Source organism: Xylocopa sonorina, chromosome 6 (genome assembly GCF_050948175.1).
Source record: "Xylocopa sonorina isolate GNS202 chromosome 6, iyXylSono1_principal, whole genome shotgun sequence".
Taxonomy (NCBI): Eukaryota; Metazoa; Arthropoda; class Insecta; order Hymenoptera; family Apidae; genus Xylocopa; species Xylocopa sonorina.
In genome coordinates this window covers 4,542,914-4,565,203 of record NC_135198.1, presented here as the reverse complement: position 1 = coordinate 4,565,203, position 22,290 = coordinate 4,542,914, and the positions used below count along the sequence as shown (strand labels likewise).

General features: G+C 42.2%; 1 protein-coding gene across 1 annotated transcript; it reads right to left on the bottom strand.

The window, feature by feature from the left end:
• Positions 1–233: 233 nt before the first annotated feature.
• Tll (nuclear receptor subfamily 2 group E member tailless) lies at positions 234–20,734 on the bottom strand. The gene is made up of 4 exons (XM_076896292.1): positions 20,597–20,734; positions 2,068–2,304; positions 1,405–1,628; positions 234–986 (listed from the first exon to the last, which is right to left on the bottom strand). The coding sequence occupies exons 1-4, from the start codon at positions 20,661–20,663 to the stop codon at positions 315–317; spliced, it is 1,200 nt and encodes a 399-aa protein (XP_076752407.1). The 5' UTR covers positions 20,664–20,734; the 3' UTR covers positions 234–314.
• Positions 20,735–22,290: the final 1,556 nt, after the last annotated feature.

Below are 22,290 nucleotides of genomic sequence, written 5' to 3'. Positions count from 1 at the left end.
CTATTTTTTGTAACCATTTAATATAACATTCCAGAAAAATCGGATACTTTAATACTGCAATTACATCTCTCCTAATCCCAAACCCTAGATACCAATCTCGTTCATTCGAACTTAATACCTCCTAATTTTCTCCACCAACACCCTCATGCACCTCCACCTGAGAAACCACCCCTAAACCACCCCAAAAAAGCACCTAAATGCTCCATACTCGATCTTCTCTTCAAGCCTCCACAAACTCTTCATTCTTCCTCCTTCAAATAACCAGTATCCACAGTCCCAGCAGTAATCGCCAGAACATCACGCGACACGTTTCTTCAAGCAGCCTTGTACATATCGCAGATGATCCTCTCGATAGGAATGATCCCAATGGTCCTCCTGAAGAACAGCTCTTCGATCGCGTGGGCAGAGACAGATCGAAGGGTGGGCAACAGCAAAAGCAGCTTGCCAAACCTTAACGCGCCAAAGGACGCGCCACTTAGCCTCTGTCCAAGAGCCAATTGCGCGCCATCCCTCAGTCTCGCCACAGCAGCCGCGTCTCTGAGTCTGCTACCAATACTGGGGGACGCTGAACCGTTGCTGCTTCTGCTGCTGGGCAAAGGTTCGCTATCCAAGCCAGCTTTGAACAACACGATCGCCCTGATGCACGCGAACTCGTGCTGATCGAGGCTCATTGCGTGGAAACCGGCCAGCGTCTCTCTGAACCGATTCACCTCGATGGCCAAGCTGAGACCCTGCGGGCCAGGGGGTAGAAGTGGCGTTGGGTCCAACGTTGGAAGGATCTGCGCTGCTGCCAGTAGGAATAATTCCCTCCAAGAGGACTCGAGGAGAGTCAGTTGGTCCTCTATCGCTAGGTTCGTGCCCACGGCTAGATCTCTGGCCCAGTGGACGTTCAGGAACAGCAACCTTGCAGCCTGCTCGCAGATGGACTCTGCTGTTATCGCTGGGATCAGTGGCAGGGACGACAGGCCCGCCATGCTCATCGGAATCTGGAAGTTTGAGTAACGTTTCAGATTTGTGGGATATTTGCGTTCCTGAGATTATTTTGTTCAGTTGCTTGGAATATCGTGCAGAAATTTAAATATTTGTTGTATCTACGTAATTTCGTGCAATGATTAACTAATTTTAAAGTCAGTATATGTCGACCATGTATGTCGCTTTCGAAATATACCATATTTGTTACGTGTATGATCGTTAATTATTTGCAATGTAATTCGTTATGAATACATGGAAAATGTAATAATTCAGTTGTAAATATATCTTAGAAATTTTCATGCAGATCTTCCGTATTTACATTATGGATTTCAATGATCATCCATTGAGTCTCTTGCAACTTAATGTTACAAATTTGTAGGTTACGTTGTGATAGTGATAGAAATGAAATATGATTTACAGTGTTACTCGTACCTTGGACATGGCCATGCTGTTGCAGTAAATAGGGTGTGGTAGGGGATGATGAGGGGCTGGTGCTGCGACGGAAACACGAGGTTCAGTCGGTGGTTTGGGCAAAGCTAGATCCAAAGCTCCTGCTGGTGGGGGCACCATATTAGCCATCATCTCGGGTTCTTTAAAGTACAAAGCCATCTGCCTTCGTAGAGTTGAGTTCCGTGGGCCACGCTCGTGTTGCACAGCTGGAAAAATACGAAAATTTGCATCGATACGTCGTTTAACGGACATCAGAGGACACGTTTGTTTGCGTTACGCTCTACATTGTGCTGATAAACTTATTTTTATGGCTCTCGCGGCCAGATAAACTTATCTGTGGACTATTCGACTTAAGGATTACGTGAAAACGATGCAATCTATTTGTTTAATATTTAAAATATGTGTATATACCTTTGCTTCTATAATTATTAATCAAATACTACATTTTTATGGAATAATATACTAAAATAATGTTTCGTAGAACGTAAAGTAACATATTTTATAATTTTTATATTTTTGTCAGTGCAATAGAAGTCTAACTTTTAAACATAGGAAATTACAAACTTATATTTTTTTTCCAAATCTACTGTTTAAGCTATGATTGACAGAATATAAGTTTTAGGAGAAGTATAATGATACACTTACCATCCTTGTTCATGCCAGCTTGAATGCACTTGGCCAAACGACAGGCTCTACATTGGTTCCGATGTGTCTTGTCCACCATGCAGCCGCCTTTGGACTTCGCCTTGCAGACGTATTGGCGATTCCTCCGTATCGATCTCTTGAAGAAACCGGCGCATCCGTCGCACGCGAATATACCGTAATGCTTCCCCGAAGAGTGGTCCCTGCAAACCTTACAGGGGATGTCGTACAGAATGCGACCTGCAACAATGGAAAAAATACTTTCTAAGTAAAAGTTATCAATGTACCATCAAACAATAGTATAATAAAAAAATCAGAATAAAATCAGACTAAAAAAATAATCAAATTACATTTATAACTTTGTTTTCATTTAGATTTAATTAATTCTCTGTTTAATACTATGCAGTGACATCCGATCACATTGAGCCTCAACTAAAAATTGTCTCCTTTCGCAAATCAATTAATACAACTAAATTGCAACCTTGCCAAAAAGACTGCCCCAAACGTCCACCAAAATTTCCACGCACCCAGCCGCAACGTCACTTAACTAAGTACCCCGTGGCTTTTCAACATCTCCGAATTCAACTTCACAAAGAGAGAACGCGCCAAAGGGAGACTGAACCCCGCGAATCGATCTTTGCCTAAACAGAGCATTGTTACTCGGCTCCGAACGGGCGAGCGGAGCAACAAGAGTAAAAGGCGCGTTTAAATCCTAAGAACGGCGGTATTTCGGGAACCCGTTTACCATCGAAAACACGGATCCCGTGAATGACGTCGCCGATGAATGGATCGATTTGTCGCCAAATTCGAACGACCTCCTGGATGCGCGCGGTTCTCTATACCTGTTCGCGTCTGTCCTCCAGCACAGAGCTGGGCAAGGGTGTGGTGCGTTTATAATGGGGGCACCAACTCGTTGTCACGGGCTCCGCCTACGCCATTGAGCCCCGCTAGGCTCGTGAATGGGGCTGAATGGACCGGATGTGGCTGCTGCATTCAGCAGCTCTTAAGTGAGCAGCCACGAAACACGACACTTCGCTCGTATCGCCTGATCTCCCTCGATCGACCTTCCCTCCGCTCCTTTATCTTACTTAACGTGGATCTTATTATGGGAGAAGGTTAAACGTTTCCGTGCCACTCCGCCAGCTCCTTTCCACCCCCTTTCTTTCTTACTGGCCGACGCGAGTTTAAAGAGGCTCGCGGGGGTGAGTTCGTCGACGAGTCGATTCGTCGATGGACACACCGGTGGGTCTTCCGGCGTGTTTGCACGCGAGATAAACGGACGAGATTTCTTTCGTGGGGCCTCGTGTCTGTTCTCCAGCAGTCGGCATTTTGACGAGGTTTTATTGAACGAGACTGTTTGAGGGTGCTTTGGCTGCTGAAGGGACGCGGATGATATCGGGAAGACCTTCTGGAGGCGGAGTCTGTTTTTTTCGTGGGATTGTGTGTGTGTTTTTTTTTTGAGGCTTTTTTTGTGTATCGAGTTGATTTGTTCAGTTTGAAATGGCTGACTGTGAGCGAAATGGAGATAGTATTGTACAGCTATTGAAAGTTATCATCTACTTGCTACCATTAGCGAGTAATCATAATTTTACTTTGATATTGTGGGATGTAACTAATTGTAGGTACTTATTATTGTTGTAAGTACTGTAATTGCTTAATACTAATTATTTCAGTGCAATTTACATTTTACTGGTATGAAATATTTATAACTTTGCGTAGAGTCAGATATGGTTACTCTGATAAACGCCAATACCTATGGCAAAATAATAAAAATTATAAATTGAAGTAACTTTTATTTTTTCAAAGAGTTGTACTAAATGAATAATATGCAATACGTATAAATTGGTCCGACTAGAAGAACGAGAAACAACCTGTTGATTCCACGAAGAGCATTTCACCAAACAACCCTATGCGGATCTAAATTTATTAATGCTTTCAAGTATTTGAAATTTATAGTATAAACGTTTAGAAGGAAAAATAGAATACAGAGGTAAATGCGCTTACGCGTGAAATATAAATGAAATCGTGCGCATTATATGAAATGCTCGCGTACTTGTGTAATACTAAAGCAAACGGGCAGCAATGACAGGGGGGCACACCCTTGCGTGGCATCGAAGACCCCTTTCTCCCACGATAAAGGGAAAGTTGAATCGCAAACGTGTGTATTTTTTACACGCAGAAGGAGTTTTGCTAAAACCTTAACGAACGTCTTTCCACGAAGTCGATTGGAAACTTCGCACAATGTCTATTCCATGAAACTCTTAATTCACATTGAGAAGACTTCGAAAATGATATTTGAATTTATATACAAAATCTAACTTTCACTCAACCAAATTAAAAACAATTCACATAAAACGTTCTCACCCTGACACGAAGTTAAAACAAAAAAAGGCTGACACGTACAGCCATTGTAAAAAGTTGCAGCACAAGGGTTCGAGGGTAGCAGGAACCCGCTGAAATCGGCTGGCTGAATTCAGCTTAAGAAGACTTCGAAAGTGATACTTGAGTTTATATACAAAATCTAACTTTCACTCAACCAAATTAAAAACAATTTACATACAAAATTCCCATCCTGACACGAAGTTAAAACAAAAAAAGGCTGACACGTACAGCCATTGTAAAAAGTTGCAGCACAAGGGTTCGAGGGTAGCAGGAACCCGCTGAAATCGGCCGGCAGGCCTCTGAAATTAGGTAACTCTTCAGGTAATTCTATATAACCGAGGGTATAAAATTTACGGATCTACCTACTCGACGTGGGACGACGAGTTTGCGACGCAAGGGTGCGCTCGTTCCGATAATCGTTTCAAAGTAACTCGCAGGAGAGGACGAAGAAGAGGAGGAGAAGAGGCGTGGGCAGGATGGCGCGGGTTTCACGTCATGCGGAATCACGCGATGCACCTTCCGCGCGCCGATGTGGCCGCAGCGTTGCATCAAATTTGCATTCGATCGGCGTGGCTCGCGAGTCATTCGCGGTTGAATTTTTCATCATCGTGGAATCAAGGTCTATGTTTTAGCCGGCCCATCCGCCATCTTCCTTCCGCCGCTTTCCTTCCCGTTGGCTCGTCGATTATTCATGGGATTTTTACAGTGATCAAGCCAGCCCCTCTGGCCGGAAAGGAGACGAACGAGTAAGCGCGCAGAAGCGCACGCTTGTTCGCGATTAACTACACGCAACTAGCATTCTCGTAGCTGGAACGCACCCTCGAACGAACTGAGGGCTGTAGAATCGAATGTTTATACCTGCACTTTCTCCCTTTTCCAAGCCTTTTTGATTTTATTTAATTAGAATTTTCTTTCCTTACCTGCGGTTTAGCTTGAAATATTATTTAGCTACTCTACTTTTGTGTGATTTAATTACTCAACTTCGAAGTCGCGACCTGAAATGATTTGACTTCTTTTGAACATCTGAAGGTAAATTTTTTTTTAAATTGCCTTTCTCTAGTACATTTTTTAATTTGTTATATTTAACAAAATACTTTGTTCGGTTCAAGGTAATGTAAACTTGATTTCAGTATATTGTTTAAACTTGAAGAGAAAGCAAGAACAGAAAACCTAGTCTCCTTTGGTTATTTTGTGTATTTTAATTTAATGAAATCATTTCATTGTTTCGAGTGACATTAATTCCTGCCAACGCAATTTTGATGCAATAGTTAAAACAATTAGAATGCAGTTAGTATTACGTCTCCCTTAGGAAAATGAATTTTACTCCCCTAGCGAAATGAATTTCGTCGCTGGTCGATTTGCACCGGATGTGATTCATTGCGACTAAAAGTACGGTCTATTCGGAATTTTTTATCGTTGAAAGCCCACTGGCCGGTCAAATACGATGATACAGGTTCGTGACGGTAAGAAAAAAAAGGGAAAAGTTCGTCGCGATTAGGAACGAAAGGGTGAAAGGGTGAAAAGGGACGAGTTACCGTGCATGTCGCCTCGCCGAACGAAAAGTTCAGCGTAACTTCAGGGCTTAGATGTTCTCCCTAATAACTACTTGGATCATTTCTCTTGCATGCTACCATTTGTTTCTTTTTCTCGACGTATTGTCTTTCTCTCTGTCTTTCGATTTTTTTTTTTTATGTAACTACAGGGTGTGACGTCGTACTAAAACCGTGCAAGGGATCAAGGGATGATTTCTCGTGTAAAACTAAATTCACGATACGTGGAATAGAATTTTTACTGATAAAGCTTTGGTTGGAAGAACAATTCTAAAAAATAGAATGGCGTTATTAAACAATTTTTTCTTATTTACACACGCTACCTTTTCTGGGACACAAGTGCCGAAAAGAGACAAAAAAGAAAGTGTGTTTGGAAGAAGTAAACAGTATTTACAGACTGGGTTGGGATAATCTTCTTTTATAATTATCCGTGACGAAAAACTTCCGAAATTCTAGGATTAAAGGGCTTTTACCTACAGTATTATAAGGGTGAAATCTTTCCCTACATCCCGTGGTTTAATTGTCGTGCAAACTAAATAGTCTGCAATACGATGTATGCTTAAACTCTTCCCAAATATTAAACTATCAAACATGTAAGATAAAAGTAAAGAACAGATAAGTTTTATAAACTAGCTTCTAATTCTCAGAATCCAAAAGCCACTCTCTGAGACTTTAGTTTCAGTTTCAATAATTTAAATACGAGCGATTGTGCACTTGATTTACTTCTGAAATGAATCACGCAATTTTAAGTACAAACCTAAACAAACCAACCCCCAACCTTAAAACTTCATTTTGATTTCTATTATACTTGGTCACAGCAAAGAGACATCAATCCTTTATGCCGCATCACCAACGCTACAGTTAATTAAGAAAACCTGATCTGACAATTTTATGCTGCAAAACATTCGACTGAGAGAACTTTCAGTGAACCCTAATTAAAAGACCCTCGCCATCGACGCGCAGCAACTCTGCACCTACTTACTCGGTGACATCATCGTTCATATCAGCACGTCACTCGCCATCAGGTGTTACAGGTATCGTTAGTGGAGCATGGGAATTTCGCGGCATGTGTCTGAAACCGGACGTCTCTCATTTGTATACGCTCGTACGTACGCGTGGTCGTTCGTCATCTGTTTGCACGCGTCGCGAGCGAGGGGGTTGGCGAGCCGCGATCCACCCTTCGACGAAAGATCCGCGTGATTCGTCTCCAGCCGCTGCTCCACTTTCCCCATCGACCACCCTCCCCGTTCCTTTTAACGAGTTTTATTATTGCGATGCGTTCGGTAATTACATGTTGAACGCGGATAGAATTAATGAAAAATAACCGGGGGCTATCGTAGGACGAGTAGCTGTGTCAGAGTGTATTTAAAACGATTTTATAGATAAAGTAGGAGCTACGTTATATTTGTATTATATCTGCTGCTTTTTATGGATTATTTCAGGAATTAAAAAATATTAAAGGACTAATAACAGTGATGATACTAAATGGTATTTTGTAAAGTAAATTCAAATAGTTCTTTCAGAAATTTTTCTTAATAAGTAACACAAGAAATATTAATCATTTGATATGATTATAAATTTATATGAAATTGAATTTACACTGCGTCCTTTTCTTTATAAACCTTCATTTTCTGCCAAAGTGTAGCATTAAAATTCTATTAAATTAATTCAGTAAATGGTAGTTTGTAAAATAGATTGAAATAGCTCTTTAAGAAATTCTTGTTAATATGTAGCACAAGAAATAAATATTAATCATTTGATATGATTACAAATTTATGTGAAATTTAATTTACACTGCGTTCTTTTTTTTTATAAACCTCCAATCTTCAAAGTTCACATAAGATAATATACTCGTTTGCTGCCAAAGTGTTGCATGAAAATTCTATTAAATTAATTAGAATTATTTGTTAATGTTGTCCTCTGTTTAGAAAATTCAGTCACGCGAGTAAAGTGTCCAGGTGGACTTAAAAAATGATTTTCAAATTGGACAGTGGCGTGGCAGGAAGATCGCATTGATTCGCCAGCAAATGACGCCTGAATTCAACCACCCACGACAACCTGTTAGTGGGCCACGGAGATTCGTAGTTACCGCGTTACATGTCGACCATCTGCCACCATTTTCTCATGGATGAATGCCACCGGGGACGAGTCATTTAAATGCAGGATCTTCGATCCCGTTTAAATGCCGCATATGCTATTTGTTTCACACGAGATTAGTCGCGTGATGGCCAGGCACCCTTTCTTCCTACGGGATAATTAACGACCCCTGTTTTCGATGTGATTAATGCTTCGTGAGTGAGAATGGAATTTCCGAATTTTTTGGTAAACGCGTGGCTTCGATCAGAAATTGAAACGAAACTACGTGGCAGTCATGATACGAGAGAAAGAGAGCATTAAAATTTTTTAGAACAGAAAGTATTTACTGAAATGATGATTTTCGTTTTCTTCAATTGAATTTTGATTCATTTAATTCAGGAATGAAACTGAGATTTAATGGTTTGGTAAGTAAGTAAAATGTTTAAGTTGAATTAAATATTTTCTACAAAAAAATTGACTAAATCAACTACTAATCTTCTTAATTAAGATATTTTAAATTGATATTTCGCTACTTAAGTAAAATTTTCGAATATCTGACTTATGTATGTTAAACAGTGCCATTTAAGTGCAATAATACGCTCTAGTAATGATGACCAAGAAAGAAACGCGCATATATTTCAGTATACACGCTAATAATACAAATGAGTGAAATTCCACGGACACACAGCAATAATTCCTTCCAAATCTCCACTTCTAAAAACCAAAGCGTATTGCTCGTCGAAAAAACCCCGTAAATGTTCGTTTACCACGTTCATATAGATCGATGCGTGCCAATGGACACCTACAGCCGTATGGAAATAGATTTTTACGAGCACCAGAATTTCGCGGATGATTAACGTCCCATCACCTGCGAATCGCAGTGGTAACAATGGTTAAAAAACTGCTGACACCCTTTCTCAGGTATAATCCTTCGCGAAGAAGGTAATTACTGCCTCCCCCCAGTGGTGACACCAGACCTGAAGGGTAGCGAGTGGCACCGTTTATGACTGTGGTTTCAGAGCTAACGAGTGTCGTAAACGCGGCCTCTGTTCTGTTCCGACCCACGCGATAAATACGGCTACCGTTATGCGCTACTTCAGAAAAATAAACATTTCCAATACGAACGTGCGATTGTCGAACGAAAAAAAAAAAAAAAACGAAGGGGAGAGTCGTGTTAATCCGCGAAGGAACTGGCCGCTAATCCCCAAGGTTTACAGATCCTGGTAAAAAAGTAAGCGACGTGGAATTTCATCGATTTTTTTGTCGACAGATGAAATTAGAATGGAAAAATATCCTGCGACGGAATACAAAATGGAACCACGTGAATTTCGTCGAACGTGAAATGAATTTAACATACTGAAATGGATGCACGATTTTTAATGGTTTTTTTAATTATTGTAAGACGTATTTTTCTGTGTGCTTGTTAGATTGTGGGGAAAGTATTAAGGAAAGATTATTTTAAAATTGCTGTACACTGTTTATAACATGTGATTAAGGAATGTATTAATTACTGTCAGAATGAACTTACAGAAACATGTAATTTCTTAAGTGTAATAAAAGATATTTCTACGAGAGAATAGAAACAGTGACAAATTTGTACAACAAAAATTTCCATTACACGATCGACATAGGAATATTAACACATTTCTGCCAACAATTTTGTACAAAATAAGAGACAAAATCTTTAAACCTCCCTTAAAATCTTGCAATTAAAATAAACTATTCTTCTATATATTCCAACATTATCAACTTCACAAGTATTCATCAATTTCTATCAATATCCTCAAACAATACAAAAATTTCGCGCAATTACACAGTATCTCATCAAAACTCATTAAACATAGAAATGAAAAGGACAAAAGATGAAAACTTTCTCGAACAATTCTCAACTAAATCTCACTGCACCGTATCCGCGAGTAAGAACACGCCACACCCCCGCATCAAAATGGCAAAACGAAGTTGAAAACCGCCTACAAACTCTCCATCGAGGATCCCAAATAATAAATAATCTCGAGACTTACTGGACGAGGCAGGCATCTTCGGTTGCGCCACGGGCATATGCCCGATTTGTGGTTCCTGGTTCTGCATCCTCGCCGCGTCTCTCGCACAACACACCAGCTTCCGAACGTCGCTGAACGTCAGACAATCGAACGGTAACCGCAGCCAACAACCAACAAGCTCGAACAACAGAAACAACAATAACAGGAACAACAATAACGTCGAGAAGTTCGATGCACCTCGGATCGCACGGGGCAGTCGCGCGAACGGTCGGTCCGCGACTGAAAACTGTCATGTGACCGACTGGCGGACTTCCGAAAAACCGCAGGGCTACCCCGAGGGACGTTATTTTCCCTGGCTCCGGATACACTCGTGGAAGAGAGCACGAGCGAGGGCTAACTCCGTGATGAAACGTGACTGACAGTCATCGCAGCCAGGACTTCTTGATGGTAAGCACGGCTCCTGGCCGTTTTCAAACAGACGGCAGTAACGCGTCGGGACGCTTCATTGGCCGGGAGGTTCCCTACCCCACGAAAAAAGGGCGGTCCTTTCGAAAGGTGCCGGTTCCACCCTGGACTTAACGGGGGTTGAACGTCAGCCGCGCCAGAGGGGAGAAGTGGCGAACGAACGAGGACGTCAGATGTCTCCCACCATCCTCACCCTTTGTACGATCCCATTCAGCCGGCAGCGAGGTGAAAACGAAGCCACTTCCACCCCTTCGCCGTTGCTCGTGGACCTCTTACCGCTGCGTTCGTCGGCTTGTCTCACCCCCTCCGCGCGCGAACAGAGCCAATTTCGTGTCGCGTTCGCGTTCGGATCATAGGAATGATCAGCAGTTGTTTTTTATGCTCCTGCAAACGCGGCAGTTTTAATTGCGGTATTCCTTTATAGAAGCGAGATGATACTTTATGCATATTTTTTTCAGGAATATTAAAGCAGAAAGAACGCAGAAATAATTAATTATTTTAGAATGTTTCGTATGAGAGCTACAACTTTAATAAGCAATTTTTCGATTTTATCTACTTTGTCAGAATTGTAAATATTTATAATAATTCAGAAGAGAATGTGGAATAATTTGAAGAACGAGTTTGCATACAATAATTTGAATATTATATAGTTCCCCAGGTTATGTACAGAGATTAATAAAAACTGTACAGTGTACATACTTCTTCGACCCGTAATTATTCAAAGTAATTAAAGCCTTGTATATAGACAGAGCAATAAAACTAGAATACCCCAATTCTAACAACCATATAGTTTAATTGCGAGTTTTACTAATACTCGTGCTGTGAGAGATTTAATCTACCGTTACATCGATGGGAGATATCAGGTACGAAAAATCAAGGGTGAAAGAGGCATCAGCGACGCGGAGAAAGCGGCGAGAGTGCTTAGGTCGGGACGAAAGCATCCCCGTTTCAAGCGGTGAATAGAGATATACGTGGAGGAGGTTAAACAGAACGTACACCGTGGAATAATACGCAGGCAGATGCGCCGCTTTCTGACTCCCTGACTCCATCTTGAATTATCTCCTCTCGGATCCCTTCGTGACGGGCGCACCCTTCGCGCGTAGACGGGGTTCCCGCGCGAAGGGTGCGCCTCTGCGCCCGTCGAACGAGCGCACGAATTACGCCAAGAATCCGTCATAACCGATGTAATATTACGTAGATTGGATCTCTCGATCGCATGCTGGATCACCCTATACCGGTTTCGAGGACCGTCTCGATGATATCAGCCACGGGGTGGATTTCTCTTTTTTTTTCGCCAGGCACGTTGCGTGTGGAGATCGATACGATAAAATGTCCAGAGTGGAGAGAAGGATTCGCGATTAATTTAACGAATAATTAGCGGAAGTGTCGAAGGGATGAAAGAGGGGAGAGGCGAACGAGAAATTCCTGACGAAGAAGGGTGCGTTTTTGAGAAACAGGTTTCGATGCGTGTACTTATTACGAGGATTGTGAATGAAATTAAATTTGACGATGTAAAAATATGTTTGACGGACAATGACACGCTTTTGGCTTTGGCGAGAGAGAAGATTATCCACGTAACAGTCCCAGGGTTTCGTAAAGGTGCGCCATTCTGTTCTACGTCCCATTGGTACATGGAATAAGCCAGAGGAGGCACGGAGAAGAGATTCGAGTCGCTTTGTCAAGAAGGCAATGCAGCTAAACGGCCCGTAATAGGACCTGAATCAAAATGAAATTGTTTAGCAGAGGCTGGGAAAAATCTACACAAAAAAAGACGAATCTCGTAGAGTTCTTTCTTTCCTTTTTGTTGCTGAGGACCTCGAAACAAGCGTGAAAATGGGACACAATATTCTTATCCTTTCATTCTTCTCTTTTTTCTGAACGCACTTAGGCTGCTCTCCTTAGTTAAAATGTCGTACCTGGCAATTTTCAGTAGCTCAGGCTGTTCTGAAATATTTCCAGGTAAACTGGAATGCTTTATATGTTTTGTTTCTATTTCCAAAGAAATTTGTTAAGTACCTCAATCTATTTCTTTTACAATACAAAAATATAAAAGTGAGAAGTGAACAGACAAAAATTGATAGAAGAAGATACATTTCAAAGAGAACATGAGACACTTTTTTCTTCTTAGTGAAAAAGAAGAGAATTAGAGAATTGAAAAATTTTGAATCACATCACGTTAACCCTTGTTAATCCCGGTGGATGCAATCAGTGTAAAGGTGAAAAGACAGATTTATCGAAACAGCTGGTTGTTGGCTTGATATCAAAATACAACTGCGTGGCGTCACACTGTGAGCTTATAAAAACTGGTGGAGAAACTTAGAGTACTTACGTTCAGTGAATCGTACGAGGAGGGGCGTTGCCATTTCAGGGGGATAAATTGATGGTGGTTGCTTACACAGCAGCGTACAATGTTATCGATCTCGTTCCATACAAAATACAAAGTCGACACGTGATCATTATATCATTGCCGTGTAATCTTTATGTTAACTAAAATTCGAAACTACGATTCTTTCAATCCTTGCGTTTACTACTTTACTGTTAGTTTAATCGTACCAGTTTGATAGTATCAATTGAAAACTGGAACACGTGCCATTCTTTATGAGTTATAGAATATATAATTAAATAGAAGACAATAAATACCTAAAATTCAAAGATACGTCTAACGTTAAAGGTTTTGAAGGTATATTCTGAAAAACTCTAAAGTTCCTCAATAAAATTCTCACAGTATTCAACAATTCTCCAATCAACGATCACTAATTACCCAAAATCAAAATTTCCAAGAAACTAAAATATGCACATTTCCATGAAACTACGCGAGAGAAGACACCAAGTCGCCATCTCATTGAACGCCCAAACTCGCGATAGCCCAATACAGACACCGTTGCACCAATTCTAAGGATCTTCCTGTACGCGCAGGGGCACCCTTCAGAGGCGCTCGCCAGATAAATGCCAGGAGATAGGGCGCCGATAATAGGGTCAGCTAGTAAGCAGCAACAAAGCCAGTTTAGTACAAGCTCGAGCGCTAATCGCGCCACCGATGTTATCGTTAATTCGCGCGACCATCGATACGGACAAAGAGTTATATAAGTAATGGCGTCGACGGGTGGTCCAGTTCCAGTGGCTGTCGCTGGGAAAGGACCACGGATAGAAGTTCGTGAATAACAGGAGAAAGAGACCCTGGAAGTGTTCTCGTGCTTAGCAGACTAAATCCAGAAATTTGTGAGGCCAGGTAGGGATCCTTGGCCGCGTCTTATGTCGCCGCTATCTTCCTCGACATCTTCCGGGGTGCGCCGTTGGGCCCGTGGCTGCGACGATAATCCGCCAGCGGGGCTGTTCATTGTTTGCGCCTTGTTTTACTGGTATTGCATTTAACGAGGTTCCAGGAGGCTCGTCCCTTTGCGAGAGCGGCCAGTGAGCCGCCTAAACAAGCGATCGGGAAGCCCTTGGCGATCGTGGAATCGCGTCGTTGCACGCTGCCCGAGGAATCAGCCTGGCGAGACGCGGACGGTCGGTTGTAATTTGCCCCGACGAGATTTTGACGCCACTTCGGGTCGCTTTGCGGTTTTAAGTAAAGTGATTCGTGGGCTAATGGGGTGATTAGAGGTGGATTGAGCCGAATGAACGATTTGGTTAGAAGTAGTTGGAATAATAATTAGTGTACGTGACTATTCGCATGTAACACGATCGTGTCCACTCAATAATCTCTTACTAATTCTTAGTAATAATATTGGATGGTATAAATAAACAAATTGAAAATAAAATATTTAAAAATTAAAAAATTATACCTGTTACAATATTTTCTTTAGATACTATCTTAAAAGAAATAAATTATTCAGCTGATTTAAAATAAAATAGCAATGAGAAAGAATTGCAGATGATTCTATCAAAAATAATTATCATAATTCTATCAGGAATATATAATTACTTTCGATATCGTTTATGATGTTTTAAATAGATCATCGATCAAATGTGCCAGCAAATAAATAAGCAAATTGAAGGTAAAATATTTAAAAATTAAAAAATTACACCTGTTACAATATTTTCTTCAGATACCATCTTAAAAGAAATAAATTATTCAGCTGATTTAAAATAAAATAGCAATGAGAAAGAATTGCAGATGATTCTATCAAAAATAATTATCATAATTCTATCAGGAATATATAATTACTTTCGATATCGTTTATGATGTTTTAAATAGATCATCGGTCAAATGTGCCAACAAATTTACCAAAATCAAGCGCACTAAACAAAATCACAAAATTACAAAATTAGACCGTTCGAGGGTCACGAGGACCATTTGGCCTCGCGGCGAGAAGTAAGATCGTCCTTGTATCAACGGTCAAAGGCGATCTTTCTCTAAGCGCGGAAGGACGCTGGACCCTCTTAAGTCGTCTTCCGGGCGAAGGAAGAAGATCTTGCGAAATTAGGTTGACATTCTCCTAGTCGAAGCGCCTTCTCGTCGGGGATCATTGGAGCAAGCGGTAATCCCATAGCGATTATACGGCCGACTAGGCGGGCACCATGGACTCCGTCAGTGTTCCGTGCGGCCGCCGAATCGAGAATAAGACGGAGGTTAGGGCGAAACGGCGGCGAGCACCGCGTTAATGGAGGATAAGCCCGTGCTTCTGGACTGACTCTGTTTCTGTTCCTCGGATATCCACGGGGAAGCTGCCTTTTACGGGGTTCACCTGCCTGTCCCTTTAAATCTTCAACCACCTACTCGCTCGACAATACCACGCTTTTGTAATTTGCGAACGGCCGTGAAAGTGGCCCGCGTTTTCAATAAACATTGCACAACTCTGAGAGCAATGGAAATTCGCGTACTTACAACAAATGGAGAATAAATTCTCTGTTTTAAAAACGCCATTGAAATTATGCGAATATGGAGAGATCAGGAATTTTCTATTAAATGTGAGAAGTTTATCTCTATTTTTGTCGATCGTGTTGTACACTAAATTCTATTTTCATATTTAACGCATAGAGGCTCCATAAATTATTTGATCGCACTAAATTCCAACTACCTCCATAATACTACCTACTACTACCTCCATAAATTATTATTATTAAACCTCTACTAACTCCATAAATTATTAGATCATTGAAAATACATGCCTCTTAGCACGTCGTATATCATTGGAAGTAGTTAACACGTTCGCTCGCGTGCTGCACGAAATCGTTTTATCTGCACCGCGATTAGAACAACGAGCAGGCGAGAGGCGACCTGTTGCTCCGTCGTCTAAACAGAGCCAGCGTGTTGGGTCCGTGTTTCCGATGTTATGGGAAACGTGGAACATATGGTCGGGTCGATTATGGTATGGACGCGAGCAGCATCGATGCCCCCGCGTTTTACCTGGGCAACGAGGGTGGAAAGTGGATGTCCTGGCCGATGAAACGCGGCGAAAATCCGCCATATGCGTGGTTATTGCCTCATGAGAACGATGAGGCGCCTCTCTGGTTGAATAGAATTTGACATGGGAAACGAGGCTCTTCCCCAGAGACCGCGAAATTATAACACGTCAGGGATTTTTAAAGCACACTTATATATCGCTTCACCAGTGGAAACCCAGAAATTATTAGTATCATGTCTTGTCGAGAGGAAAGTTCGATTTCCATGAAATTCATAGCGTCGATATTCTCACTAAATTCTCTTACAAAAAAGAAGCATATCAATCAACGAATTACCATTACTCAGAACAAGTAAGAACCAACGATTTCCAAAATAGCTACCAGATCCAGCACAGATGAAACTGGTCGCGTTCTTGAACCGTGAGAATTGCGGATGACTGTTATTACGACTCCTCGTACGGTCTTCGAGTAAAAAAAAAAGCTCTCTGAACGAGTCACGAGTTCGAAAAGTGGAGGACGCGTTGCGACGTTAACGTTCGTTAGTCGGCCGGAAGTTCAGTGTTATGAAAATCAGCAGGCGGTTAGGAGGCCCGTGAGGAAACGCAACGAACGGCGGCCGTTTTGCTAACGCGTTTCCTTCGATGGAAAGTGGGCGTTCACCAGAGTGACAAGTAGCTGCACCGGCTAGCAGATCAGAAATCAGAGACGCTGCGCATCGAGGGGTTGAAGAAGAAGGGCGACGAGACTCCTTGAGAGTACCTTGCAAGACGCGGATCCATCCTGGGCGGGAACATCCGGCCTCTGGTTACGCATTCACCTATCCAACAACTATGAAATTGCTCCTCGTTATTACCAGCGAGAATGAGGGACACTCGGTGGGAATCTTTCGCGTCGGGTCTGTTGGATAAACTTCTCTCTCTCCCTTTATGGTCGAGTGGTAAAAAGTTGACAATTTTTTGTTACTCGTTAAAATTCTTTGCTATGTTAACGCACTGGCAGTTTCACGTACTATGCTGGAGAGAGAAAGGTAAACTTTTTACTCTAAGTGAAGAATGCTCGAAATGGTACATAAGAAGTGGTGATAAATTAGTGAGAAAGTAGCTGTACCTTTTGTAATGAATAATTTCTCTGTTTTCTATCTTAATTGTTGAGTGAGATTCAAATAAGTCTCCACTTCATCGACGTTTCAACAAATTTTAATTTTGTAAAGTATAGATGTAACGTCGAATTTTTATTTCTATACTGCAAGCTTGATGTAATTTATGTAGCTTGCAGACATCTTTGTATCCAATGATGCAACACTTATTATCTTCTGAAATATGACTTTAAGTAATATTGGTTGTACCCGTTTTTGTTTTACAATGGTAGTCCATCTTCTCACGTCTCCTAAAACTGCAAGGACACAATCTGTGCCCACCAAACTCTCGAACGATTCCAAATTTACCAGAAAAGCTATAATTTCAGAAGATACAAAAAAGAAGAAACGAATAAAAAACTTCGATAGCGAAAATCCTTTCAGGTAACCCCAAGCAACAAATTCCTCGCAACGACATCGATCATACATTTTAACGGTCTATCGTAGCCAGCATAGGGTGAAGATTCTCAACAGATTCTCCATTGAAGCCCTCGAAGAGTTCTCCGCCATGCGTTTACGCATTCAGTATCTCAGGGTGTGTATCGGGGCCAACCACTCCCACCTCTTCCATGAAAGGGCGAAGACGTCTTCTTGTCTCTCGTCGTTCTTGGCTTCGAGCATGGCTCGCCTACCCGCACTGACTGTGAGCAAACTTTTTTCAATGGCCGCCCTGAAAAAGCACAACAACCTAGCCAGTGACGTAACTCGAGCCGGCTGTCAGCCGTTGACAGTGCTGATGCTCGATTCTTTGTCAGACTACGCGCTGGCCTCACCTACTTGGGCCCTTCCTTTCTCTCGGTTTCTCTGCCGTTCACCATTAGCTTCTATCCGTCTCTGGCCTGCACGCTGCTTCGTCGTTTCTCACCCTGTTCTACCCTCTTTATATCGCGTAGCGTTGCCTCTCAAAGTTCGAGCGTGATTGGGCACGTATTTTTTTTAAATTTCCGTTGGTTTCGGAAGTCTTGAAAGTTTTGAAACCTTGAGAAATGTTGCAAACATTGGAAACTGTGAAAGGCTTTAAAAGTCTCATCAGCTTTGAGATTCTTGGGGTATCTGGAAATCTTGAAAGTCTTGAAACTTTGAGAAATGTTGCAAGCATTGAAAACTGTGAAAGGCTTTAGAAGTCTAATCAGTTTTTAAATACTTGGGGTATCTGGAAATCTTGAAGGTCTTGAAACTTTGAGAAATGTTGCAAGCATTGGAAACTGTGAAAGGCTTTAAAAGTGTCATCAGTTTCGAGATTCTTAGGGTATTTGTACGTCTCGAAAGTGTTGATGCATTGACAGAGTTCGCGAAAGCGCAATTGCGCGTTCTATTTTGAAAGAAAAAAACGTCAAGCGAAACAGTTTCGACGGGGTTGTAGACGAAAAAATTGCCCAGCATCGGCGCAACGGTGATTTTAACTCGGGAAATGATCGTCGGCACGATCTACCTGCAACGGCGGCCGCGTTATAGTTTAAATCTCATGGCGCTTCCGGAAGCGCTTTGTTCGCCGCGGGCGGGTATTGAATGACGCGTATTTCAAAACCAAAAGAAGCACTTCGTCAAAAGGCGAATCGGCCGGCGTGGACGCGGCTGAAAAGAGGAGGCGAACGGTGAAACGGCGTCGACGAAATTCGAGACCACGAGGAGGCAAAATGAGAGCAGTGCGGGCCTCTCTTAACAAAATAGGACAGAGAGAATAATAACGAGGACGACGGGGGATGGTCGGGCCAGCGGCGGAGGGGAAGGGAGAGGAGAATTCTATTACGCGTTGCGGGATCGAGCATCCCTGAAAGGAACTTACGTATGCTCTTTAACAGTTTTATTTAGGTAACACGATATCGATATTTATTGAATCATCGATCATATCGAGCATCCCTCGAATATATAACGCAATACGTTACGCTTTTCCACGAGACGCAACCATGTCTCTCATTTAAATTCATATGATTCGTGTAAAAATCGTACGTGTAATGGTATTTAATATTTAACCGCCATTAAATAATTTTTAACGCGCGTGAAAACGATATCCTGTCTCGTTAAGTCTTCAAAGTGTTGAGAACCCTTAGAACTCCTGGTAACAATCCTCGAGAACTGCTCAAAGTCATAGAGAGTCTCGATAAATCCCAAAATCCTCCATTCAACGCCGACCATGCAATCGTACCGACGAAAGGGTTAAAAAGTAAATTTCCACAGCACCAAGCCCAGTAAACCGAAGCACATCCGCGTACCCTTTCGCAAGGTAACAAAAAAAAAAAAAGAGCGCGAAAGAAAAAAACCACAATAGATCGTTTGTCCAGTCGAATGCAATCATCGTAGAAAACCGTACACTCGGAACCTACCGTTTCCTCTAATCATCAACGCATCACCAGCATTTACCGACCAACTTTACAACCCTGTCCGCGGCTACCCCCGAAACAATCGCAGGGGGTTGTTCCACAGCTATTGTTGCGGTTTTACGACGGTCGTTCTGCGGGTATGATTTTTTTTCGCCCTCCAAGGTGCAACGAAAAATCGTAGAGCCAGGATCTGGCAAGGTGAAAGTTGGACTTCCCCGATTCGAAACGATCCGCCACCGCCTCGCGTCGCAAAGGGTCACGGTCTCGTCTTGGGCCATCAGCCACCGCCCGTTGCAACGTCTTGACTCGCTTAATTTATGGACGGCGCGCGACTGACCCGAATTCGACAAAATGTCCGCGAAACTACAGCGTGCCGTATCTCACTCGGGCACGCGCTCACAATCGCTGTTTATTGAGACTATTCAACGGCGAACCGCAACAATGCTGGCCATTCTCGACGAGCCACCGATTCTCTCAGAGATCGACGAGATACGCCTCCGGCTGGTCCTGCAGAAATTTACGAGACCAGGCATAAATCGAGAAACCGTCTCGAGAAACGAGACCAAATCGAAAATGGTAACGCGATGAATATTTTCAGGGGTTGATCATTCAGAAGCGCGAAGGGTGTGTTTATTCTTCTAGAAGAATTACTCGATGGATTTGATATTCGTAAAAAATGTTTAACCCACGGTGGTTGAATTTGTATGATACTTTTCTTTGGAAAAGTTTACTATGCAATTGCTTCGTTCCTCATTTTAGTCAGCTGTGTAGTAATTAGAAATTTTCGAATTAACAGCGAATGTTCCACACGATTACCACAATATTGCGCAAAGATGCTTCCTTGGTGCACGAGTAATAAAAGAGGCATAAATGTTCGCGTTCGCAAATATTTTCCATACACTTAGTGCCGTGTACACTTGGGACAGCGGGCAAGGTACTTTTGGCTTGTTTCAACCGAACGATCGCCGGATAATCCGGCCAGATTATCATCGATAAGACCTCTGGGATAAACTCTGTGGTTTGCCAGGAGGAATCTGAAATAAACGTTTCCCTTGTCCATAGCGCGGGACTCCCGAGTTTCAGGTTTCAGTTTAATTTGCGTGTTTGCTTGGTACTCGGCGCAAGGTACGCAGGATTACGTACTATTGGCAGTGCCGTTTGTCCGCGACCAGCCGTACAGATTGCTGGCTTAAGGTAATAAAAAACAATTCCGCGTGGGTATTAACGGTCGTCAGTTTCTTACGTGGGATTACTTACCTGAGCATCCCTCATAAAAATCGGCGCCGTGGTGGATGAAACGCTCGGAGCCGTCCCCTTGCGCCATAATCCACTGTGTGCCAAGGTGTCGCTTTTAATTACTGGGAGCGTTGCCATTTTAGCGATGTGTGCCACGATAATTGCAAAGTAGAGAATATGGTTGCTCTATTTCCGGTCACTGATGCAGACGATTTGGCAGGCAGTGAGACGCTTCACCTTCGTCGAACAAAGTTTTTAATACAAATATTAGTAATTTTGTATAAGCATCGTTTTAAAAATATCAAATTGATGACATACGAGGTTCAAAATACTTTTCATTCAATTTCTTTTCGTACAAATTTGTTCTATGATATTTAAAGGGATTGGAAAATGGAGAACGGGATGCTGGATACGTTCCAAGAACAAATAGCATCCGTCCAGGGAAACGGCCACCAATAATCGCGTTAATGGAATCAGTAATTTGACAAGTATAGCCAGGGCGAGAGTTATTACCGACGGGACATCACGGAGGGACCGATCAACGTCGTATTACGAGATAAACGGAGGTCGCGCGAGGGCGAGACCCGGACGAGGGGGTGTGATTCATGCGAACAACGCGCGACGTCTGACGCGATAGGAGAAAAAGATCGAGAGCGAGCGAGCATCCGCGAGGAGAAGGAGGGAAAACGGAGCACGTGTTCCTTCTATGGGAGAGTTCACACGGAGACCATTCCTCGTCAGCTAATCTAATCATTTGCTCGTGTGATACGGCGCCTCGTGTACAGGGTGTGTCAAGGATCGGTTACGCGTATCGAAATGAATCCACTGTTGCTCGATTTCGATAGTCGCGCGACGAGATTGGAGATTTTCAATTTCTAAACGAAAGCTTAAAAATTTACATTTCATTTTGATGTTAGATTAATTGAGCAACGACTGGTCGATTCATAAAGCAGCGTTACGTAGAATTAAACTTAAATTTTTTAATGCGACATAAAATATTTGTCACGTTTTTAAAGTTTTTGTTGTTAATAATTATTCTGCTTCATTCGAGAAGTATAAATGGACTAATGGATATAGTAAATACTCCATCGTGGGATCGTTTTGATACACGGTCGAGCAAGCATTAAACCGAGCGAATCGATTCGCGATACACCCTGTACAGATGTTTGTAGATACAAGGAGGTCACACCACCCTCTTGATACACCCCCGTTGGCATCGTCACGACGTCGATCTATTTACCCCCGCGGTACGACACTTCGCAGCCGTGTCATTGCGACCCCCCGTTGAGAATTCCATTATCACAGCCACGATTTATGCGTCCCACGTACCTCCCGTAGAAATGGAGCTCTCCTATTCCTTCCGTGTAATACATGCCGTCCGAGAACAGATTTACACTGATCTTGATCTTCCTTAGGTCAACCAGGCTCTACCACATACGTATTTTCGCTAATAAAATTTCAATATCAATAATTATTCAATATAATAATAAAAAGAGACATTTTTAGACAGTATATCAAAGTTCAAAGCCTCATTGGGTATTATAAAGTTTATAATTGCTCTATGCGTCAAAAAGAGTGTACCAGGCTAAATTAATCTGTCACTTTCGATGAGAATCAAATATATTGTTCTCTACCTGAAATTATTTATTACTACCCCTAGCCGCAATGGTGACAATAGTAGTGGGCACATAGATGGGTTCAGTTAGGAGGTTTAA

What these genes read in the sequence shown, in the direction of transcription:
- Tll (XM_076896292.1), bottom strand. Translation starts at nt 20,663, where the DNA reads ATGGCGCAAGGGGACGGCTCCGAGCGTTTCATCCACCACGGCGCCGAT. An exon ending in TTTTTATGAGGGATGCTCAG is followed by an intron (nt 2,305 to 20,596) that starts GTAAGTAATCCC and finishes CCATTGTTGCAG; the next exon opens with GTCGCATTCTGTACGACATC. An exon ending in ACAGCATGGCCATGTCCAAG is followed by an intron (nt 987 to 1,404) that starts GTACGAGTAACA and finishes TCAAACTTCCAG; the next exon opens with ATTCCGATGAGCATGGCGGG.